Genomic DNA, 26,228 nt, shown 5'->3' with positions numbered 1-26,228 from the left:
ACGACGAGACTTTTTATTCCCGTTACATCTGGTGTAAAGCTGACACAGCATTTCATTAAAAGCACTGTATCAAACATGTACCTGAATGATTTGCTGCAACACACCAGCAAGTATACCTCTGAATCACTAAAAGAAACAACAACCCCAAAACAAATGAAGGTTTCAGAGTGGTGCTAGAAAAACTTCCAATATGGTTGAATTAAAACAATTGTACAAAGAGTGGGATGAAATTCCTCCACAGCAATGTGAAAGACTAATTGTCTGTTATCCCAAATGCTTGATTGCAGTTCTTGCTGCCAAAGCAGGCACATCCAGTTAGGTTTAGGGGGCAATTGTTTTCTCATTTATAGAGACCAGATTGGTCCTGCGACTGACTGATGACTCCACCCCACTGTTTGCATGGATTTAAAAAAGAAGGAAAAAAATTAGGAAGGGACAAATACTTTTCGCAGTACTACAGACTTGGTGTATAAGTGAGTATTTAAATTTTGTTTAATAAAAATAAGAAAAAATTGTAAGTGATCGGGTTGAGTGGTATGTTAAAAGCTTCCAGTCAGCTAATGTTGGTCCATCAACCGGTAATTCCCAGTGTATTTGCCTACAGCTAATGTATTTATCCTGTTAACCCTAGAATGCTGGATTGTTATCTCAATGTGAGCATTGCTTCTGCATCTTATGAAGGCTTGAAGTATTCTTTTAAATGTTTTTTTTTTTTTTTTTTTATATTGCAATTTGTGTTTTTGAGTCTATCAGTTTACTTTGGCTTTTCAGTGGGCAAAGGGGGAAAAAAGCCCTTTAAGTTGGTGGAAAAACCCGAGCTGAAGCCTCTTTTGAAAGTTTTGCTGGGCAGCATGTGTTTGTTGGCAGACTGCCAGTGAAAATGCAAGAGAGGGGAAGTCAGCAGACTGGCTGTCTTCTGTTCACTGTTGTTCAGATTGACTCTGTCAGGCTGGCCTTTGAGGCCTGTAATCCAGGTGGTCTGTTCTTTGCGGCGCCCGCTTCCCTCCTCATCCTCCCTCTCTCCCTTCACCTCCGCTGCCCCATGCCCACAAACACGCCTGGCATCAGCGGCTTCCTCTCTGTGCAGTGGTGTCTTCCTTCCACCAATCACATGGCTCTGCAGTTATGGGCACATTGGTGTAAGCCAATGAACGACACCTGTTTTTCTCAGGAGTGGTTCTACATGCCAGTCATAACACCCACTTTATTTGGCCTCTGTCACAAAGCCAATCTCAACACGTAATTCACGGGCATCCAGGCCATGAGAGGCACAGGCAAGAAGAAATATGGATTTTAGCGATGGGGAAAGGACTTTCTCGAAAATTACTTTCCCAGCACAAATGTCACAGAGAATCTGTGCTGCATCATTGCATCATCGGAAAAAAGTATCATGCAGTAAAGGAACCTTTTGATAGGACTGAGGGATCATTGTTCGGTGGTAAGAGTGGAAGAATGACTCATTTTCTGCCTGAAAGCCTGAAAACTTTTCCCATGTTTCTGTGTACACCTGAGACTAGTCGAAGGGATCACATGTTTTAGCTTTTCCAACATGTATATGTTTTATTTTATTACAAAGATTTTCCTCTTTCAAGCCTGGTTAAAAAACATATAGTAACTGTCACTTAAGAGCGGTGTTGTTAGTCGATGCCATTCAGATTTCTTTGCACTGGCCAAACGCAAACAAATTCCTGATAGTGAAGCTTTTTCAAAGCTTTGAAAAAGTCTTTGTGCTTCACCAAATAGCTTGTTATAAGGGTTTATTGTCTGTCATTGTAATTTTTTCTTAAGGTCAAGATTATGTATCAGATATCCGCTTTTACACAGTAACTTTTTTTTTCTTTTCAATAACGTTAAACGAAAGCAACCTGTGAATTTATGTGGTAAGTTTAACCTGGCTCTTCAGCCTTCAGTTTATAAAACTGTACTAAAACCTCACTTTAATAATACAAGTATTAAAGAAAACATATAAAGTGTATTTCTTTACCAAAATGGAGAAAAAACATTTGCATTAAAAAAACGATCCTTTTTTGTGCTTAAACTGTTGATTAAATATCTGACGCCATTGTAACCAACTCAATCTCAAACAAGACTTAATTTGAACAGGCTGCTTGATGGAGGTCATGGTTCACTAATGTTATGTTTATAGGTTACAATTGAAAAGCAGGGCTGTGAATCTGTTGGAAATAAAGAAGCACTTGCAATTGTATACAAGCATTATTGGAGGTGCTTTAGCTTAACTCCCCTTAAATTTGGCTGGTCTTTGGCTTTTTCATCAACATTACACATTTTTTTGGTGTTGGGCTGCATTTTTTTTTTTTTTTTTACATTCTTCCTTGAAAGCCACAATCTTCTGGACTTTCCAAGAATGATGTATAGGAAGGCAGAGAAATAACAACCTGGACCAAAATAAATATTCAATGGTGATTTTATATCTTGTGATTTTGATTTGAAAAGAATTCGGCTAGACTATGGTATAGCAATTGAAATATGCAACAATATATTTTTGGGGCTGTTGTGGATGACAAATAAATCTTCAGTGACCAAGGGCAGCTACCAGCCTTGAGTTGCTGAAGTTGATAACAGTAAATAATAGTCCTAGTTGCATGAACATAGCTTTTAGAGTCATTTCTATTACATTCTTGTAAAATAACCTTGACTGTGCGCTTTAGAAAACATGCAGAGCATACATAAGTGCATAGAATCAGTCAGTGGCAGATTCCTCTCCAATACCTCGAGATGCATCCGACTCGTTGTGTTTTTGTTTTGCTGATGCTGTGTAAACACAGGCTAGTAGTGGTAGTCGCATCCCTGGCAAAAGAAATGGGTTTTATATAATGAAAGAACATGTTCAAAAGCACAAACATTAAGAAATAGAGAGAGAGCGGGAGACAGCAAGGCTTGGAAGCTGATCGAGGTATCAGTAGAGAGGAAAAAGAACTGGCAGCACTCTAACCAGTGTGTCTTCCCAGGACATAAAAGACTTGCTGCTCCGAACAGGGATTATCCTCCACCTCTGGGGAGTCCCTGTGATGAGCAGCAAAGGCAGAATAAAAGATGTGGAAAGACATTGAAGGAAACAGTAACAGAGGAGAGGAAGTATGGGGAAAAATTAAATGTGAAAGCATGTGCACTGGGGAGGGGTAAGACACATGCATCTATAGACTCTGATCCACATATATGTCAGCTCCACTTAAGGACCTGCAGATGCTCAAGATGCTTCAGTTGACCGTGTTTGCGCTTTCTTCTTTTCTTTTCTTTTTTTCTGCAACCTCTCTCGACCCCATGAAAAATGTCCCATGCTGGTAATTCAGCCATGAGCCATATCCCTGTTTGATCTAGCATCTTCCTGAAAATCATCTCTCCAGGCTCAGACATTTTAAATCAAATGTGATCTGTCCTTTCTAGCAGAAAATACTTGTTGGAGATGCAGATTACAAAGGTCTACACTACAAAAACACAGATCTTAAGGATACCTGAAGAGAAATCATTTTGTGGTTAATGGTTAATGGGCTCTCCAACATGTCAGTTAGTCTTTGCAAAACCTTGCTAATAGGCAGACAAAAACACAGCACATGGCCATGACAACAGCTTGGCTTTCACCTTGATTTAAGAACAATTGTCTCTTTCATGAAATTTCCAAAGTTGTCGCTTGTTTTCTTCTGCAGCAAATTTGCTACACAGGGCGGTGTTTAGATTTTCACTTGCTTAAATAAAATATGAGTTTTAGAACCAGCAGTGTCACTAAGCAGCTCTTTTGGAACTTGGCAGCTGAATTAATTGTTGGTTTGAAATAAAGCATTCAGGGGAGAAACGTTACGCTGTTGACACAAGCTGTTTGAGTTGTCCATCTGACTTATTTTGTTAATAACGGGCCAAAAGGTAATTGATTTTGTGTGTACTGGACAGACTGTGTGCAATAGAGCAAGAGAAGGGGGCGGATGGAGGCGTGGGGGTGGTAAGGTTGGGCCTCAGTCAATGCAACTATATTTTCATGATTTCGCTTGTTTGTCTTGGATACAGCGTGCCTCCGATCCTCTGGCCTGCAGAATTTTGTGTTTGTTTTCGGTGAGTCAATGCACTGATCCAAAGTACACTCCTCCAGTGACAGAACTGACAGAACACACACACGTGTTCTTCAGGACACACAACCTCTGGTCTTATTGGAGCGCGTGTGTTCCCACCCAGTTTGCGAGGCCTCTTCCTGCAGCACGTACACACATAGTTTCCCATCACCCTCCGAGCGGCCCCCAGTGTTATAAGCTTTCTCTGAGAGACTTTCTCGCACTTTGTTTTCCTCCCCCATTTGAATCTCTGTTATCTATTTATGAATCTCTAGCCGCTCATTCTATGTGTTCATACATCGATCAGTCCATCTCTACCCATCATTCCCATTCCCTTCATCTCTGGCTTGTTCCCCAGAGGAAGAAGGAGAAGCAGTGGGGGGTGGGAGTATGGCAGTTCCAGCTTACGGCCAGGAGCCAGCTCCTTCTCCATTTGGATTTCAGTACAAACAGACCAGCACCTCACAGCTTACAACAAAAGAATAATCATCATAAGGGGAAAAATGAGAAAATAAAAGGTGGGTGGAAGACATCTAAAAGGCTTGTAATAGAGTCAGTATATTTAATCTTTCCGCTGGGACGGGAAATAAAGCTTTGGTGTTGATTCTGTGTCTCAGAACTAAATGTGAACAATCTACTTTTGTATTTTTGTATCTAGATTTGTGTAAGAGGACGATTACCATTTTTATAGGCTGAATACTGACTCGGCAAATGAGTGCAGGGAGGGTGGACATAAGGCTCTGTGTGGGTCAACATCTGCCTTGGGCTAATTCCAGGTGTTGCAGAGAGTAAACAGCCACATAAACAGAGCCTAGACACACAGTGTTCAGCTTTTGAAGTGTTTCAGTGGTTCCTTGACACAAATGGAAGTCGTCAATCGCCCACTGTCTCCAAACACGTTAGGAAGTGACAAATTCCTCATCCTGATGTCACCAAAGGGTAGGGGCAGTTTGTTTTTGCCGTCGTGGTAATTGGTATAATTAGTCATCAGTCACTGATGGCTTTATGACTCCACCGTAAATACAAGACACACCTAACATTTTCACTTCCACTCCTCCACATATAATGCTGAATTTTTTTAAATCTTCTGCATTTACATTTATTTTCCCTGCTAGCAGTGTTTGTATTAACCTTTTAAAGACTGCTCTTCATTATTTACTTAGTTGTGATGGCTTTTTGCTGACTTTTATTCTAAAAATTGCAGAAAAAGATCAGTTAAAGTTTCTGGATTCATTTTTGACTAGCCTGAAGGTGAAATACAGAAATCCATTCAGCTGTTTAGTTGGTTTAATCATATGGCTTTATTATTTGTAGTGTGGCTTGCAGTGTTCTTAGAAAGAAATACTGGCCACACAGACCTCAGATAACTTCAGTTTGTGTAGTTGTACGACATCATCGAGCAACCATTTATTATTTTAATTGTTGACACTGGTGCTTTTAGGCCCCTCTTATAGTCTATGTGCAAAAATAAACCACTTTGTTCTCTAATACTTTCTGAGTGTATTTATATTTATATATGTATATATATATATATATATATATATATATATATATATATATATGTATATATATATATATATATATATATATATATATATATATATATATATATATATATGTGTGTATATATATATATATATGTATATATATATATATATATATATATATGAGAGAGAGAGAGAGAGAGAATTTTCAAGGTTTGTTTTAGTGTTTTTCTTTCTTTGTCGTTACACAAACCATTTTCATTTTATTTCATGAGCGTGACCTTGCAGAAACATGACCCTTGTTTGTAATGATGAATGCATCATTGTGCCTAGCTATGTATGAAAGTTAAAAAAAATTGATCTGATTCTTTGTACCCGCTGTTGCTAAATTGCATTCAGTCATGTGCTTTGCTGTCAGCTCATTATCTCTCTGTGTTTGTAAGTATATACTCGGTCGTGCGCCTTCAAGTGTGTTTTGGCAGTGAGCAAGTCAGATAAGGGTCTGTGTTGTGATATTCATCTCTGGGCTCAACAAAAGAGGAAGTTCAATGAATCAGAAGCTTCCTGGCTGTGTTGTATTTCCCCAGTTACATGTATTCATAGCAGTCTTGGCCATGAAACCTTACATGTCTTTAAAAGGTTTAAATACTTTTTTTTTCTTTTTTTTCTTTTTTTGCTTTGCAAATCTTAATCATAGAGATTTATAATATAATAAAGCAGGTGGTAAAGGTGATGTTTTCTCATCATCATTTGTCTGCAAACTTCAAAAATCGCCTCCAAAACCTCCACATTATCTGATTAAGGTCATTCAAAGAGCCTGTCAGTCTTGACGGTCTCGAATATTACTGACCTCTTTTGACTTACTAAGCTGCTGTGGTAATGAATACTCAAACAGAGCTGAAGAACATCAGTTGCAGTGTAATCTTCTTCACCCGACAGCTGCTCTGCAGGCTGCAGAAGTAATTATCGCTCAACGCCATGTCTTTGATCAACTGGTATTGTCAGTTGATGTCTATGACATAAGCCACTGACCAAAGCACAGCAAGTGAGATATATTCACTATGGCTGTCATTCATTTGTTGAGTACATTTCCTTCACAGTAGCTATGTTGCTTTCATTCTTTGTGCCTTTGGCCTTTTTACTCCATTTGTTGCCCTCTTCACTATCTCTTGGTGTACTAGTTTTCTCCTCACAGTGAGAAATGTGTGTAAATGAATTTGGTGTGTAAATAAAGCTACCTACTATAGGTAGTACTTCGAGTGTGTTTGACTTTCTTCAAGTAAAGCAAATACAATTAACTTCAGCTCAATATTTAATCATCAAATTATAATCCGTAACCAGCTAATAGTCCCATATCTGTATGTACCTTGAGCAGTTTTGCAGCCAGATTAGATATTAATGATCCTGCACTTGTGCAGGCATTAAAAACAGAACAAAGACACCCTTTAACATTCAAAACTTTTTCATCCTTCATAGTCATTGGAGTAGGGGTGGAGAAGTATTACTTTGGGGGTGCTAAGTCTTGTGTATTTGTGTGTGCAAATTTTTTGTTGCTTTTTTGTGGTTTTGTATAGCAGTTGTTTACATTTCTAACTTACAGACAATGAATAATAAAATATCTGGATTTGCTTCCTCATGATATTGGCGAGATTACATTAAATTGAGGGTGCTGGTTACTGTTGATTTTTCAGAGCTCCTTGGGTTAAATCTTTATGGCGTCTATATGGCCCTAGTTGAAGACACGTTACAAAGAAAGCCTTCCCTTCTCATTCTAGCAAATCACTGAGCATGACTGAATTTACAGTGCAGTTGACAAACAGCCACCAAGTAATTCCATACTTAAATAAAGCAATATGGGAAGGATAAGGATAAGCTTGGTGATTAGTGGCATTCACATGATGAGCAAGGTTTCTAAAGTGTGTCTTTACCCAGTGAGAAATATGTTAAACTAAATTTGATGCTCACAGTTCCTTTTGTAATTTCTCAGGTTGTTCAACCAGTTGCATTTGGCTTTGCTTCAAACTCTTCAGATCTGCCTTGTTTAAAGGTTAGACCAGAAAGTTACAAGCAGTGTGTGAAATGATCTGTACATAAGAATTTGGCCCAACCTCAGTCAACTGTATCTCTGTGCACGAGCTGGTTGGTGCTCTGCGTGGAGCTCCCAGGGAGACATGGTATATCACCTCAGAGCTAAAGAGAACAATTAGGCCATAACAGCAGATCATAGTGTTGGCAGCCGGGGCACTGTTAGCAATAGTGCCAGTAATCTGTGGCTTAGCTGGCACCTAGCCACATCTAGCCACAGCTTCATGGCCTCTTCAGACACTTAAGAGTCACTGAGGGCACCAGCATGCCCTAGGAGCTGGCTCTTTTATCCACATGCTATCAGGGAAATGAACTGAAATGGGAGGAAAATAAAGCCTGTGAGAGACAGAAAAGAGTAAAAGGGAGGTGGGAGGGAGAGAATTAAGTCTTTAATGAGGGCAGTTGTTTCAGCAGGCAAAAAGAAGCGGGTTATATCAACACAGTGTATCAAATGATGGCTGTTAGCAGCCCACCTACTGTGAAATTATGGGTGGCCTGTTTTGGTTCTTTTTTGCCACTTATCCCACATTAAGGCCTTTATCTGTTGCTCCTACACTCTCTTGTTTAATCTACAAGTTGGTTCATGAATCCCAGCAGATGTGGGCTTAAACAGACAGTATAAAGAGAGTCTGGATACTTTTGATTAGCACTGTCATAAAGATCGAGGTATAGTTGCAGCTGGCCTGTCTGATCATATCATCTAGTTCCTTGATCACCATGTGGCTTCTTGCACTGTCCTCAATCCTCACTTACTGTATTGAGGATGGAGGACTTGACTAATAAAAACTGAGATGACAAAAACATGTAAACATGGTATTTTGTTTTATCTTGTAGCATAGTGTTAATTGTGCAAGGAGCATAATGAGCACAAAGACCACAGGAAACAAAGGACTAAGAACAAAAACCCATTTAATGAGCCTATAATACACCTTTCTAAATTCATAGTCAGCAGAGATGCTGATAAGATTCTTTTGTCTGCAACCACTCGTTTCTAAAAGTAAGACAGCGTTAAAGAGGTAACACTGAGGCGTGTGTGAGAAATACCATCCAAACTATTTTTAAGTTATAAATGCTTACAAAGCTTTCCACTAAGATTTACAAGAAGTACATAATACATAAATTCTGTTATTATTTATAGACTCATTTATTGCATCAATCCCACTGGAAAACACAAGGCCAAGTTCACGTCAACAGAAGAAAGAGGGTTTATTTCAGGGTAAAATATTTGGAATTTGAAAATAAGTATTTTTAAAAATCTGCTTCAATTAGCTACAATATAATGACTAACTATTTGTTTCACCAGTGATTATTTAGTGAACGTTCTCTTCTGCTTCCCTTTATATATATGGCGCTAAATAATAACATTTGCCTGAAGGAGCTTTATATTGTAAGGTGAAGACGTTAGAATAATAATAATGGATTGCATTTATATAGGTCAGGGGTTCGGCAGAGCCTCCACCGTGACATGCACGGCTCATTTTGTGCACTAGTAAAAAGCATATCTATGTCTTGAATTTGAAAAACATCATATTTTATTTTTCACTAAAGAGGGGTTCAGTGACTGCGCATATGAAACTGCTGGGGTTCGGTACCTCCAACAAGGTTAAGAACCACTCATATAGCGCTTTTCTAGGCACCCAAAGCACTTTACAGTTCCACTATTCATTCATTCTCACATTCACACACTGGTGCAGGCAGACCACAGTTGTAACCACAGCTGCCCTGGGGCAGACTGACAGAAGGCTGCCATATCGCGCCATCGGCCCCTCTGCCCAGCACCAGTAGGGTAAAGTGTCTTGCCCAAGGACACAACGACCAGGACAGAGAGAGCTGGGGGATCGAACCGGCAACCTTCCGGGTACAGATGAGCTTCCCAACCCCCTGAACCATGGTCGCCCCTAATAGAGAGAAAGCAGCAACAATCAAAAGGTCCCCTTTGAGCAAGCACTTGGTGACAGTGGAAAGGAAAAACTTCCTTTTAACAAGAAGAAACCTCCGGCAGAACCAGGCTCAGGGAGGGGCAGCCATGTTCCGAAACTGGTTGGAGGTGAAGGGAGGAAGACAGAACAAAAAACACTGTGAAAGAGAGTCAGAGATTAATAATAACTAATGATTGGTGGAGCTTATCCCAACTGCCCTACGGTGAGAGGCGGGCACACCAAGTCACCAGCCTGTCGTGGGGCTAATAGAGAGAGACAGACAACCATTCACATTGTTGGGCAATTTAGACACACTAATTAATCTAAGTCCACATCTTTGGACTGTCGGAGGAAGCTGGAGTATGCTGTTTTAGACCGAGGACCTTCTTGATGTGAAGCAACAGTGTTAATCACCACACCACAATGCTATATGAACAGCTAGTGCTTTTATTTATAGCTTAAATTACTTGCTTACTGTCATGGTTGGCTGTGTGGCAGGCGGGCAAGCAGGAGTGGTGGATCCAAAATGCAGGACTCAGACACAGAAGTTCAACTTAAAGCGCAGCTTTAATGCTGGAAAACCTCTTACTACTAAACTCACCAAAAGACAAACAAAAACGCTGGTGGACTAAAACACTGAAGCACAAAACACTGAACTGGAAACAAAACACTGAACTGGAACTGGAAACAAAACACTGGCAACACGGAGGCAAAACACACACAGCTTGTTGAGGGTACGACGCAACACTGACTCAGAGAAACACAGGGACTAAATACACTGGGAAGTAACGAGGAGAATGAGACACAGAAGGAGAGCACAGCTGGGGGAAATTAGAACTGACGAGACAAGCAAAGCAGGACACATTCACATAAGACACGGACCTTCAAAGTAAAACAGGAAGTATCACACAGAGACGCGAACTTGACACAGTGGAGACAGCAACTAAGAAACACAGAGACATAAACCATAAGGCAGAGGACTCTAAGAACCGAGAGACACAGAGGGGAAATCAAACATGCAGACACAGACTTACACAGAACAGAGGGGACATAGAGAAACATGAAGGGCAAGGGATCGAAACTAGAAACTCACACCAAGTACAATAATACAAAAATCACAAAGAACTAAAACGCTGGGTCAGGAGACCCAGGACCCTGACACTTACTTACATTTTTATTAGATATATGAAAACTCCTCGCTTATCCATATTTTTTGCATCACTGCAAACAGAAGTTTTCAGATTTTTTTATGCTCTAGAGCCAGAACAGGTTGTTTACTAGTGGAAAATGCGAATAGGATTTTTTTCCATCCAAATTTCAGAAATTTTATGAACATAATAAGTTTGTAAAACAAAACCTTTTTTAGTAGTGTGCGCCGATTATATGCATAACCAGTTGATATTTCATCAGCCAATCACAAGCTTGCTCCCTACACCATCTTTTATACACAATAAACACACACACACACACACACACACACACACACACACACACACACACACACACACACACACACACCATCTCTCACACACACACACACACACACACACACACACACACACACACACACACACACACACACACACCATCACACACACACACACACCATCTCTCACACACACACACCATCTCTCACACACACACACACACACACACACACACACACACACACACACACACACAGCCCCACTTCCTCTCTCCTATCTACAGAGTAAACATATCAGACTCAGATATTTACACTTTGGACATAACTGAGGGCACCAGATTAGTCTGTTTATGTAGTGGAAAACAGTAGACAGACATTTCCCAATTAATGAGCACACATGCGCGCACACAGAAAGTGTGAAGCTTAATGGAGAAAAAAGAACAATGAATAATGATCTAGTTTTTGAAGCGCATACACAAAGTGGTTTATGGAAGACTGAGAAAAATATGAGCCCGCTGTCGTCATGGCAATAGAGACATCAGCAGTAAAAACTCTAAAAATGAAACCGTAATACCAACTCCCATGTTATTTTGGGCTCTGTTTTTTTTTTCCACAGCCCACTGAATCTCCTGGGTTATTTCGTTGAATCTCTTTTTTCCTCTTCTCTCTTCTTCCTGAACACATCCGGAGAAATGCTAATGACTAGTGTTTCATTCCGGCTTCGCTCTGTGCCGCTCTGTGCTTTTCAAAAGTGACTCACCTAGACGATGTCCTAAAACGTTGTTCCGAAGAATTTAAAAAAAGAAAGAAAAAGGGAAAAAAAAATACTGCTTGGTGCCTCAAATCAACAGAAGGTGTGGGGTAGAGGGGTGCATTAAAAACAGGGCCCGTGTTATTGTTAACATGCCACCCTTTTATCCAGTTTTTTCTTTGGAGCTGCAGTTTACTAAAGTGCCACAGTGTAGGTGCAAGTGACTCATGACTGCTTCGTTTATTGCAAAGTCGGTCTGTGTAATGATCATTTGTTTCCTGGCCGGTCTCTCACCTATGCCATCATTCCCCAACTTAGCCATAGCCAATCACGGTTAGTATAGAAAGCACGTCGTCTGTGCAAAGGGTCTACATCAAGCCCATTTGGATATTTTTTTTGTTTGTTTTTGCATTTTTTTCTGCACTGAAAGACTGAACAAAGTCTTCAGAGAATATGGGATTGGACACAAGCTATAGAGGTATTAAACTAAAATTGGCAGTGGTGTATGCACAAACACAGAAAGAGAGAGAGCATTATGATTTTTGTCTACTGACAGTCAATTCTGTTGATGATGATTCAGGAGATTTAATAGCTAAAAGGCAACTGGACATAAAGTATGTGATTTACTGAGATTTATCTGTTCTCGCTTTCTGTTTTTGTAGCATCCCACGCCCTTGCGTTATACTAAATCTCCACTGTGGCACTAGTAGATGAATAATAGAGGAGCAGAGTTAGGCATGGAATGAAAAATGAGCATCTGTCTGCCTCTGTATAGGCACATGGCTATGATTGTGAATGTGTTTTTAAAAAGGTTAGACAAAACAGGTTGTTCCGAAGTAAGGTGAATGAGACGCTGAGAGGACAAGCATATGAAGCCAGAGAAGTCATTTGTGAGACAGCAGTCTAAAGAAAGGAAAGACACACTTTTCATCGGCTCTCAGGATTGTTCCGACTATAGTGGTGCACTTTCCATCTATAATGCATCATCCCTTGCTGGTGGCAGGGGCAACACAATCTCATGGGCTCGTTAGGGAATGCAACCAATGGTGTTAGCTCTGAAGGCAGCTGAGTTATTTGTAGTCTTTATGTGAGAACAGTGGTTGCTTATCTTTTCATGTTGTCACAAGTTCTTATGTGCATCAGCTGCTGAAAATTGAACGGCGAGGGTTTTTTTCCTGCTTGATTGTTTTACTTTAATGCTAACAAGCAGACTGATCCAGCATGTTGTTTGAGATGCTTTGAAAATGTTTAAATCCAAGATGTACGCACAATGTAGATAAGTAAACTCATCAGATGTTTTATCAGGTAAACCTTGCTAGCACTGCGTTAATCCCCCTTTTACCATTTAGAACTGGCTTATCTCTTTGCGGCATGAATTGAACAAGGTGCTCTGAACAGTTCCAAATAGGTCCACATGGTTAGGATTTCTTTATATTTGAATACCTGTACCTCTGAGACATGATTTCAACTACCAGCAAATGGAGCAACCATCCAAAATTTAAGCGCAACTTCATATGGTGCAATATAAGTTATAGATTTCTCCAGAGTAGGAGTGGTTAAATTTATGGAAGTAAAGGTGATTAAATTAAAATATTGACTGTTAGAATGAGACTATATGAATGGGATTTTGCCCCTGCTGTCTAAAATTACAAAACAATTTGTTAGCTTACACGAATGAATAAAATGTGCTGTCTAGCGTGTGCTAGCAACCAAACCCATCTCCGCGCCAGTTAAATCGCACCCCTTTTAACATCCCACTCACTTTAATCCTGTACAGACCAGAAATTCTTTGTACTGTTTACACCAGTGCTGTTGTGCAGATAACAGATGGTGTCGTTTTTTTTTCTGGAGAGAGGGTGGTCATTAATCACAACTGCAGCAGCTCACCTGTCAGAAAAAATGTAAACAGGTTGCTTCCAACATGTTCCTGTTTTTGCATTGATCTGTCATCTCATTATCCCTTCTTATCTGATTCTCATCCGTTTATCATCTTTAAACACACAAGTGAGTAACAGCTAGATAATAAATTGGCAAAATTTCCCCCTTGTAATAACACTCAACAGTAGAACGAAAGAGCAAGAAAGGAAAGCTAAAGGGAGGGAGGCATTGTTTAGATGTAGGAGACTTTTGAATGAAGTGGAGAGGTGATAAGTGGAGAACTTTGTCTCTGTCAGCAAAACAAGCTCTAATTTGCTTATTTGTAGCTGTCACTTGTTTTTGTGTGCCCAGCGATTTTGACAAATTGGCAGGGAGAGCCTGCAGTCGGCAACGCTCTAAGTGGCTTACAGCTGTGAGTCACCCTTTTTTCTAAGTTGACGCTAAGAGAACCTGGACAGATTTAGTATTTAGTATTTATTTATTTATTGTCATTGTCAAGAACAATGAAATTGCGTTTGGGGCTTCCATACAACCCAAAAAAAAGAAGAAAATAATAAATACCCCTTAAAACCCAAGTGTACATATTTAACCCAGTGTGACTCCAATGCAATAAGACAATCCTTAGCAATAATGTTCGTAGAAATTCAGACAAAGACCTGAGAAACATGACAAAATACAACAATGCAACCCATTCAATATTATTGTACTGTGAGATATGATATCAGATATGATAGTTATCTATTTAAGAAAGGGGGGGGGGGCAGGAGGGGGAAGAGAATAAAGATATGATGCACCAATGCAGACCAGTTCATTGCTATTAAGAAGTTGGATATGGTTATTGTCCGTGAGAGGGGGGCAGAGAGTTCAGGAGCCTCACAGCCTGTGGATACAGGCTGTTGGCCAGTCTGGATGTTCTGGCCTGTATAGACCTGTACCTTCTCCCTGAGGGCAGCAGATGGAAAAGGTGGCGCGCAGGGTGATGTTGGTCCCGCAGGATACTGTGCACCCTCCTCAGACAGCGAGTGGGGAAGATATTACTGATCTCTGGCAGACTTGTTCCAATAATTCTGCCAGCTTCTTTCACCACCCGCTGGAGTGCTTGCTGATCGGCCTTGGTGCAGCTGGGGAACCACACTAGAAATCCATACGTCAGAACGCTGCTGATGGCACAGTTGTAGAAGTTCAACATCAGAGATCTGGGAATGTGTGCGCTCCGCAGTCTCCTCAGGTAGTAGAGGCGCTGTTGGGCCTTCCGTACAACTGAGGTGATATGGTTGCCCCAGGACAGGTCCTCGGTCACAGTTACCCCCAAGAATTTAAAACTGCTCACCCTCTCCACCGCCTCACTGCCAATGAAGAGAGGCAGATGCCACTCATTTCGCGAATGCTTCAGTATGCTTCACACTCACATACTCACTGCATGAGTTTGTGAGTGTGCTAAGCAGCTCCTTTAGTCAGAGACTGAAACACCCTCGCTGCAGGAAGGAGCGCTTTCACAGATCATTCATCCCAACAGCAGTTAGACTCTATTACTCCTCAATCACGATGTCATGACTCACTGGACACTGTGAACATCCACGGTCACCACTTCATGCATAATGGACCTTCTATGTGTATGGACATGCGCAGGTATATATGTATGTATATGTATACAAATGTATATTTAGTGTGCACATGTGTGTGTGTGTACATGTCTATACAGGGAGTGCAGAATTATTAGGCAAATGAGTATTTTGTCCACATCATCCTCTTCATGCATGTTGTCCTACTCCAAGCTGTATAGGCTCGAAAGCCTACTACCAATTAAGCATATTAGGTGACGTGCATCTCTGTAATGAGAAGGGGTGTGGTCTAATTACATCAACACCCTATATCAGGTGTGCATAATTATTAGGCAACGTCCTTTCCTTTGGCAAAATCAAATCAAATCAAATCAAATCACTTTTATTGTCACATCACATGTGCAGGCACACTGGCACAGCACATGCGAGTGAAATTCTTGTGTGCGAGCCCCACAAGCAACAGAGATGTGCAAACACAACAACACAAACGAGCAAAATACAAGAATGGCCAACCTGAAACTAATAAATATATGTACAATATATAATAGTGTATGCATTTCTGGATGTGTATACTAAATATTTTCCTACGTGTGTGTGTGTGTGTGTGTGTGTGTGTGTGTGTGTGTGTGTGTGTGTGTGTGTGTGTCCACATTTTTACAAATTAAATAGTAAAAAAAAAAATAATAATAATAATAATAAAATATATAAAATATACAGAGTTGAATATGTGCAAAACAAGTGGCATTTATATACAGTGTGGAGTGCATAATGTTGAAGTTCCAGTAGTGAAGCTGAGGTGTCTATGACGTGTTCAGCAGTCTGATGGCCTGATGGAAGAAGCTGTCTCTCAGTCTGTTGGTACGGGACCGGATGCTGCAGAACCTCCTTCCTGATGGAAGCAGTCTGAACAGTTTATGGCTGGGGTGACTGGAGTCCTTGATGATCCTCCCCGCTTTCCTCAGGCAGCGCTTCCTGTAGATGTCTTGGAGGGAGGGAAGCTCACCTCCAATTATCCGCTCAGAGCACCGCACTACTCGCTGGAGAGCTTTGCAGTCCCCAAAATGGGTCAAAAGAAGGACTTGACAGGCTCAGAAAAGTCAAAAATAGTGAGATATCTTGCAGAGGGATGCAGCAGTCTCAAAATTGCAAAGCTTCTGAAGCGTGATCATCGAACAATCAAGCGTTTCATTCAAAATAGTCAACAGGGTCGCAAGAAGCGTGTGGAAAAACCAAGGCGCAAAATAACTGCCCATGAACTGAGAAAAGTCAAGCGTGCAGCTGCCAAGATGCCACTTGCCACCAGTTTGGCCATATTTCAGAGCTGCAACATCACTGGAGTGCCCAAAAGCACAAGGTGTGCAATACTCAGAGACATGGCCAAGGTAAGAAAGGCTGAAAGACGACCACCACTGAACAAGACACGCAAGCTGAAACGTCAAGACTGGGCCAAGAAATATCTCAAGACTGGTTTTTCTAAGGTTTTATGGACTGATGAAATGAGAGTGAGTCTTGATGGGCCAGATGGATGGGCCCGTGGCTGGATTGGTAAAGGACAGAGAGCTCCAGTCCGACTCAGACGCCAGCAAGGTGGAGGTGGAGTACTGGTTTGGGCTGGTATCATCAAAGATGAGCTTGTGGGGCCTTTTCGGGTTGAGGATGGAGTCAAGCTCAACTCCCAGTCCTACTGCCAGTTTCTGGAAGACACCTTCTTCAAGCAGTGGTACAGGAAGAAGTCTGCATCCTTCAAGAAAAACATGATTTTCATGCAGGACAATGCTCCATCACACGCGTCCAAGTACTCCACAGCGTGGCTGGCAAGAAAGGGTATAAAAGAAGAAAAACTAATGACATGGCCACCTTGTTCACCTGATCTGAACCCCATTGAGAACCTGTGGTCCATCATCAAATGTGAGATTTACAAGGAGGGAAAACAGTACACCTCTCTGAACAGTGTCTGGGAGGCTGTGGTTGCTGCTGCACGCAATGTTGATGGTGAACAGATCAAAACACTGACAGGATCCATGGATGGCAGGCTTTTGAGTGTCCTTGCAAAGAAAGGTGGCTATATTGGTCGCTGATTTGTTTTTGTTTTGTTTTTGAATGTCAGAAATGTATATTTGTGAATGTGGAGATGTTATATTGGTTTCACTGGTAAAAATAAATAATTGAAATGGGTATATATTTGTTTTTTGTTAAGTTGCCTAATAATTATGCACAGTAATAGTCACCTGCACACACAGATATCCCCCTAAAATAGCTAAAACTAAAAACTACTTCCAAAAACATTCAGCTTTGATATTAATGAGTTTTTTGGGTTCATTGAGAACATGGTTGTTGTTCAATAATAAAATTATTCCTCAAAAATACAACTTGCCTAATAATTCTGCACTCCCTGTACATAGGAATAGTAGTGGTACAATAGTTATGTTAAGCTATATAGTTTATGTCTTGCATAGTTCCACAACCATATCCATAATCACATACTGTGTGTGCTACCGTTGTATATAATGTATTATCTTACTTATTTTTTCATTGATTGTACTTATTTGTATTTTGATATCTGTACCTGAGCTGAGGTAACGCAAAAAAATCCCCGTCATGGATTCAATAAAGTCTTATCTTAATTTTTATTTTTGCTCTTACCTGCCCTGCCCTTTTTCAGTGATTGGCTTTACAGTCACTCTTATCTTTTGAACAGGTTTATTTCATATCTTGCATACAGTGCAAACGGCTGCCAGAGGTTGTTTTTCCAAGACTGCTCACGATGCATATTCCCATTTCCAGTTTAACAGGTTAAGATGGAATTGGCTATATGAAGAAACGCAGGCAGGAGTGGCAATGCTGCCCCCCCCCCCCTTTTTTTTTCTCCACTTCTTTTTCCTTGATTAGTTGGGCTTAAAGTCAAAGTGTTGGTTGAAGATTTTACAGAGATTCTTTGAGTTGTATTTTTATAGTTAACTGATAACAGAAACTGGAATTTGAGATCTTGTTGTGTGAGCCGGGACTTTATCTCAAAGGAGAACTTGGCAAAGCTTAATTTAAACCTAAATGCACATGTCTTGTGTATGTACAGAGGAACCTTATTTCCATCTTGCTCCTTGCTTACTTTTCTTGTCCAGTCTAGTCATTTCTTTCCTTTCTTCTGTCATTCTTCTTGTTTTGTTTCTTCTTGATTCCCCTTCTCTCATTGGATCTTCCTTTCTGCTTTTTTTCTTCTTCTCCACTCTTCTGTCCTTACAACCATTATTTGTTTCCTTATCCTTTCTTTCCTTGTCTCCTCTACCCTAATTTTCTCTTCTGCTTTCCTCTCCGGGGAGGATTAGGACAGAGTCCTTTTCATCCTGCTGTAATCCTACACTGGCAACCCAACTCCAACAAGAGTAAACATACACACGCATACTGTACACTCAAACGCACACACAGATATTTCGCATTGAGAAATCTTTATGTTCTGGGAGCTTTGTCCAAACAAGACCATCCACATACAATCCAGTGTGACCACATGGTTCGCTGCTTGGTCATAAAGAGGGGGAACATTAGAGGGGAAAAGTGTTCTGCTTTGGATTTTCCTCTTCTCCAAAAGCTGTCGGAAGAAAGAGGGACATAAAGAATGAATGGGAGGGGAAAAAAGAGACATAACAGGCGGATCTACCTCCCAGCCTGTCTCTGTCATCCCCCCCTCTAGGTGGGGCCTTGCTGGGATTCTGTTTGCTGAGTCCCACTCTCCCCTACCCTCCACCCCCACTGAGAGCTACAATGGCAGATTGGCAACTCTAATACCGCCTCTCGTTTTATCTGCTTGAATTGAAACCCAGTTGGAGAAGGGTTATGGGAATTATTTTGGAGCTATGTGTGTGTGGGCACATATTTTTGGAGGAAAAAATCTAATCATACAGATAGAAGCTCAAGAAGTATCAGTCATGGGATCCAACACTGAAGTAACATAGCTAGATACAGAGCTGTTATTAGCCCCTTTTTTAACAAGTCTGTTTGTTTATTTTCCAAAGGATAGGGTGTTTCTGTGTGGGTGTGTGTGTGTGTCGTTTCTAACAGGAAGTTCTTTTGAGTCAAGCAAGATGTGCAGGAAGTATTTGGTTTGACTCAGCTGAAAACTGCACTGGTACTCAGTGCAGAGTGCTGCTAAAACCAGTGCTCCTGCAAATGTATTTTGTAGCATTTTTCTTTAAATGATTTGAGTTTGTATGGCTGTTACTTTGGCTACGTAGCAATAAAAAGGATGGGGAGAATTCCTAAAAGAAACTAAAGTTGCTAATCTCTGCCTTTAACTAGTTTAGCTATCTGCTTTTTTCCACTGTGCAGAAAATAGAGGAACCTGGTCACGTACAAAATGTGGGAGCGTGATAGACAAGCCACACTCCAACTCATTACATAACATGTGTCCATGCTCCCACTGCAGAGAGCAGACAGAGTGAACTTGCAGTGTCAAAATAGGACAGGGTATAAAGGAGGGTATTTAAGGACAACAGAGAAACTGATGTGAACCTCAGCTCTCTAATGCCAGCTATAAAAATGGATTGAGAAATTGTTGTAAATTAAAATACAAAAATGAGGGAATGTCTTTGGAGACACTGAGATATGTCACTATTATTATTATTGTTATTGTTATTATTATTGTTATTATTATTATTATTCATGGACATTTTTGCAACATTTAATTGTTCAGCATTTTGCTTGCAAAACTAATTATGTGAATCAGTTACTGATAAGGCCACTGTTGTTTGATAAATTATAATGTCTATAAATACATTTATGTTCAAAAAGCTGGTGTGTCTTAACGGTGTGTCCCTTTGTGGGACATTTAATGAATAAAAATGGGGTCGATGGATGTGAGATTATAAAAAAGAATGATGGAAGCAAAGGCAGGCTCAGTCATAAATGGAAAGTATGCAAGACTGAACTGCAGTGTTGAAAGTTGAGACAGGAGGTTTGTTATCAGTACACATACAACAAAGTTGCCAAAGTCTCAGTGACATAGCACAGCATATCAGTACTTCTTTGCTAATGTTCTCACCTGTCTCATATCTTCTGTGTTGACAGCTGATGGAAAGATGGAAAGCTCAGTCAAGATAAAGAGTAGCTCTGATGATTTTTGGGGGGGGGGGGGGGGGGGGCTGTGAGCGCAGATGAGCTTTTGTACACATGACCTTATCCTTATCATTCTGACTTCAGTCTCAGTCACTGCAGGATTCTCCTCAGCTGTGGTGCAAGGTCATGCTTGTCATTTTCCTGAGCCCACTACTACCCCATTCATAAGCTATATGCAATATAAATCCAGTGTATATCCCTGACCTCGTAGATGCCTCAAGGAAGGACTTCAGTTTACCAGAACGAAGCAGTCTGTGAGAGAGCAGCAGAACTGCTTTGTAAAGTTATACAGTCTTTTTAAGTGTTTACCACATCCATGGCCCCCCATATCCATAAGTCTCTACTGTGTTTTATTTCTTTTAATGTCACACTTGTTTCTTTCCTTTGTCTCATTGTATATCTACGTTTGCCTTTACTTCACGGTGTGCTCTGCTCTTTGTGTTAAGCACTATACACATAGCTGAGAACAGGATTGACTGTTAAAGAGAAGACCATAGACAGTATAAAAGGGGTATCTTGCCACCAGGACATCACCTACTGGTTTGTGAAGTCCCACTTAAATCTGTGATTTCAGTTTTTTGGCCATAGCCATCTTGGAAACCAGATGTAGTGACTTAGGGATGAATGAGATTGTGAAACTGTGCACTCGCTGGCTAATGATTTATGGTTGACAAATCATTAGCTAGCAAGCCTTTCCTGGATTATTCTCCTTTGTGACTCTTAGACGGACCACAGTTGAACAAATGGATTTAATCTTCTGTTCAGTTTGACCTGAGACTAGCAGGTGAGACTCATCAGGAAAGTGTTTAATGAAGTTGCAGATTAAGAAAGCCGAATGTCACTTTCCATACACTTCTAAGCAACCACAAGTCTTTTTTGGAACTACATGAGTTTAAGGCACTTTTACGCTGGCTTCACTTTTCAGACCTGGAAACTATGTCCATTTATGGTTGGTACATTACTTGTAAGTTTCCCAGGATATGTTAATCCATCAAAAATGATGGTGGAGAAAAACAGCAGAGTAAAGAAAACCAACACCCGGTTCATGTACACAAGCTTTTCATGACATTCTGCCCATACCCACAACCGTTCAGCCGCTGACTTTGTGGTTTTTCCACTATTGGTGATTGTTGGATTTAATTGTCTTAAGTGTTTTTTGCTGAATTGTCCATTTTCCTGCACAGCACTCACATTAAAGAACTGCCTTCACACTTTACCAGATGTGCTAGCCTTGCGGTGCCAACGACCCTGGCTGGAAGAAACCAAGTGTGAGAGCGTTGTTTTGAAGAATTCTGAGTGTTTATTCAAAACTTAGTTATCAAAGTGGCTTTTTGGTCCAAATTGTGAAGCCTTGCATCAGGTTTTTCCTGTCTCATTTTGCTTTGAAAAGCTTATGAAGGCAAACTCAAAAGACCTTATTATCATAAGAAAATATGACGGGATGGTAAGAATTACCCGTGTTTATTATCAGTGATTTTCTTTGCTCATTGGAATCGTCAAGATAAAATGTGTAATCTTTCTGTTTTTTGTTTTTTTTCCTGAACAGATTCATCAGGCCAGGTGACCTCTTCGCCCTTGGGATCACCAACCTCCCACCGTGGAATGCACCCATCTCTACTCAGCCCAACGTCCATGGGGCCCTCAGGCCCTCTCCACTCTCCCATCAGTACGCTGAGCTCTCCAATGAATGGCCTGGCTTCACCCTTCTCTGTCATCAGCTCACCCATGGGCCCTCACTCCATGAACTCACCTGGCATGGGCTACGGTCCTAGCGTTAGCCCCCAGGTGAGGCCTGTTAAGAGACACTTTTAAAAGTTTACATTTTAAGGATGATTTTATAGAGATTAGTAAGCATACTGACAACAAGTTATCTGCTCACTTTCTGATAAACCAAAAGATATATTTCTTTGATACTCACAGCCATAGCTGTTGCTTGCACTTTCTAATACCTGAAATAGTTTAAACCTGGAACTCTCGTGGTTAGCCCAAAGGTTTCTCACCCCAACCGGTCGCAGCAGATGGCCGCCCCTCCCTGAGCCTGGTTCTGCCGGAGGTTTCTTCCTGTTAAAAGGGAGTTTTTCCTTGAATTTGGTCACAGAGAAGATGCTGGACTGAAGACCTCCTACTGATAGCTTTAATTGCTAGCAGAGTTCCATGAATGTCTGTAGTTTTTCATGTTTGTTTGCAAAAGCTTGCCAAATATTGGCCAAGCAGCAGTATTACTAAGAAAGTGCGAAAGAACGAGTTGTGAAGTTGTGCCAGCATGTTTCAAAACTTTTGGTTTGAAGGCAAATGGTCTTCGTTTCTGGTTTATGTCACACTTTTCAAAGTTTCAGTACAGCTTGGAGAGCTTGGACGGTGTTTGTAGACAGATCCATCACTTTCATTCAAATTATAGGCGAAAGCAATATGCAGGTCTTATCTTCCCAGCAACTTTTGATCAACCTTCAGCAACTTGCAAGTGGTCAGGGAGTGCTAAATTATCCCTCACAGTGAGCGGTTGCTAGGTGGTCACTGATCAGTCTGTAAGCCAGGTGCGACTGGGACCTTATTCACTACATCTTACACTGTCAGCAGGATTTTCACATCCAAAATGTCCAAAATGGTCAACAGGTGTGTGGTCTGCAAAATGTCAGTAGAACCACTGCAGGGACAGTGTGGTTTATTTTTGTATCAAAAGGAAAAAGTTTGGAGAACTTAGACTGCTGTCTATATGTTGTGTTTTAATAAAGAACTGACAGTTTTTTGCACTATAGATCTCTCATTATAGACCAAATTCTGATTTTCATTAGTTTTAATTACATTTTCATTTGAGGTTTGAGAGTCATGCACATCATGGGTTGCTTTTTTATTTTAGGCAAAGTACAATATTGCAAATTTACAACATTAATAGAATCAATTCCACCTGTTTCCTCATATAGATTTAAATATGATGTTACTCCAAAATGCATTAAGTTACTTTGTAATTTTATTATTGTGCGTTTTAACAAATGTTTTTTAAAGTTAGCTATTTTTGGAAGAAATGTGATGAAGGAAATTAAATATCCATTACCATATATCCAATATCCATAAAGTGGATTTCATATATTCTATAATTGTAATTCAAATTAAAAACAAAGAAATAAATGAGGAAAAAAGTGAGTTACTAGTAGCTGGTTGTTTTGTTGGGGCCAACAAGAGGCACTTACAAAAGGCAAAAATTTAAGTTAATGACCCTTCTACCTTTTACAACTCTTAATTCTTCTATATAGATATTGTTGACCAAAAGTTTTGCTACTGTCCATTTTTAACGAGGGGCAAAAGCAGATCTCTGTAAATGTGAGGTGTGCACTGTATTTATTACACAAGATCAAGAAAAAAAGCCTCGTAGCAAGAAGCTGTAGTGTGTTTAGGGCAAAATGAACACCCATTAATGCTACATTTTTCATACTGTAAGAAACCAGAAAGCCTTCATCCTAGGTTTCATGAGGTTTTCTCTGTGCTCCCTTTCAGATCACAGAGAAGTGCAGCTGCCCTAAGCCAACCAGAAAAACCATTTACGTATATCGTGTCTTGCAAATTGCAGTCACATGTTTCAAAAGTGCAAATTACAGTCAAAACTTGCACACTCACACATATATGCACACATATCATTTTCGTAAGCCAGGCCCCAGCAGACAGAGACCCTGCTCTGACCCTGTGGCACAGTTAATCAAGTCCTATTCAACTGGGATCCCACACTAGTTTAGCTCTGTCACTCTTACTTCTATATCTGAGGCATATTTTTTCCCTGCCATATCTTACTCTCGTCTCTTTCTATTCATCCATCCTTTTTCTTTGGCTGTCCACTTTCCCAGTCTTGTTCTATCCTTGTCTCTGTCACAACATCTCCATTTTCTCCCTTTGTCTCTGTCATTTTTGTTCCATCAATAAGCTTTGGTTTCTTTGCTATTAAATGCACACACGCAAACAATTGAGACATCAAAGCATACAGTGGCCCAGTTTCAGTTTGGTGCCATATCTAAAATTGAAATAGTTTCCCCCCAAAATGTGGTTGCTGCCCTTCTTTATGTTTGTTGATTTTTTATTTTTTTTTTTTGGATGGGCTCTCCTCGCTATTGTTGAGCTTATCTGTGTCTTCTTAGTGAAAGTGTCCCACATGTAATGGAGTTTAGAGTGGATTAGGAGCACTTTGTGAAAGCAGCCAAAATCTTTCATTGCTAGAAAGCCCCTCGTCCTTCTCCCTACCCTCTCCTTCTTATTCCTGGGCACTTTATGATTCCAACACTTTCATCTGCACTGCCATTTCTGTCCTGGAGGGGTATTCTTTATTTGCAGGTGAAATTTTTAGTTAGCAAAACACTTTGGTGGGTTCAGCTGAACCTGCAATGTTTTTCACTGATTTACATTGTGATGATAGTGAGGCACACGTGTGGGGGTGGAGAGCTGATATTAGACTATGGTGGATTTTTAATTTGTCCAATAGTGGGACAGGAGACTTGAGAAAGCTGAATGACACTGAGGACCACACAACAACCAACTGAGCAGAGAAACAAAAACGGCTAGTTAGCAGTTAGCTCAATCATAAACCAATCAGATGCCTGAAAAATTAAAAGTAAATCATGAAATATACTGAAGCAACTGTCAGTGTACCAGGTTGTGGGGAAAAACTGCTCTGTCTCAATGAATCTTTTACACGTGCTTTAGTGTTTTGATATAACTTTTTAGGTGTACACATTAATCTTAAAAATATGTTTACATTATGGCATTCATGAAAAATATCCTGTGGTGTCAGCATACTGGGGTATTTTTGTACCGCCTCACAGCCAATCCCACCATTTTTAGTAGCTGTGTCAAGAACCAGTAACAACTGATTCAGTTAGTGCCAACTGTTTTAATACTGTACTTACAGTAATTATAGCTGGTTTAGTATTTACAGTGCTGTAGTGGTTCATTTGTTGAAACAGTTGATGTGAGGGCAAATGCGTCCAACAAACCGAAGGTTACCGTACTGGTGCGATTTAATTGTTTCTTTATTATTCAAAAAATAATGAAAATACATTTTTTGTAATGTTAAAATATCTTTAGATAACAAGAAAAAATATCATTTTGGCTGACTTTTTTGATTAGTCTGTCTAAGAGAAGCAGTATACACACAAGTATTATGCTTAACTTAAGGTGTATCTGCATACTATCATTATATTGCAAAGCTTTAAAAAAATTCTCATTTCATTAATGCTAAAGAATAAAGAAAGGAAAAACAAAAATGTTATTGTTGACACCTGTGTTTTACATATTTCGAATGCCACCCAAACCCAAACTGTACAGGTGGTCTTGTAAACGGTTAACTATGAGTGATTCCATAACCGAGATTGTTGAGGCTTCTTGCTGCTGCTCAGCAAAGGTGGGGAACAGTGGTTTGATTTGAAAGTGCAGTGGCTTAGAGCATAAAGATGGTGGCACTGCCCTGTGGTCGTGAGGCGCGGCACATCTGATAAGACGTGATTTGAGTCAGACGGCATATGCCACTCGGCTGACTTGCTTTTGTCAGGAGCAGTTAACTGGAACGAGGTCACAGCTCAGCCTTTTTCACTACTTAACCGCCCAGACCAGTGTGAGACCCTGCCTAAGCTAACGGCTCACAATGCACAGGCGTGGACACACACCAAACTGCATATACTGTACTTTCTTTCTAATGATCATACATGCATATGTAGTATTATAAAATACAATAATCACAAGAATACCTTATTTGACCATCAGCTGCACTCAGCAGCATCTTCCAGTAGAAAGATTACATTTATAGATGGACATGCACGGTCAGGTGGTAATCGTGCTTACCTACTTTGCCCTAAAAGCTATATATTTTTCAATAAAAAACAGTGTATAAATGAAAAGCAGCAAGGTTTAACTATCCTCTACATCAAAGGTTTAATTGAAAACATGATGAAAGCTTGGGAGAAGATGAACAAAAGTC

The 26,228-nt window shown here is 40.3% G+C and overlaps 1 protein-coding gene across 2 annotated transcripts in view; it reads left to right on the top strand.

Annotated features, from left to right (window-relative positions):
• rxraa (retinoid X receptor, alpha a) overlaps positions 1–26,228 on the top strand; it is a 115,456-nt gene that overhangs the window by 45,824 nt on the left and 43,404 nt on the right. For both annotated transcript variants that reach the window (XM_085413560.1, XM_085413561.1), the window contains exon 3: positions 21,819–22,057. In XM_085413560.1, the coding sequence (XP_085269686.1) occupies positions 21,819–22,057 (239 nt within the window). The remainder of the gene's footprint in view (positions 1–21,818; positions 22,058–26,228) is intronic.

The sequence above is a fragment of the Rhamphochromis longiceps genome, linkage group LG7, assembly GCF_057381845.1.
Source record: "Rhamphochromis longiceps isolate RC_006_pf linkage group LG7, R_longiceps_female_GT1.1, whole genome shotgun sequence".
NCBI lineage: Eukaryota > Metazoa > Chordata > Actinopteri > Cichliformes > Cichlidae > Rhamphochromis > Rhamphochromis longiceps.
This window is presented reverse-complemented; position numbering and strand designations above follow the sequence as displayed.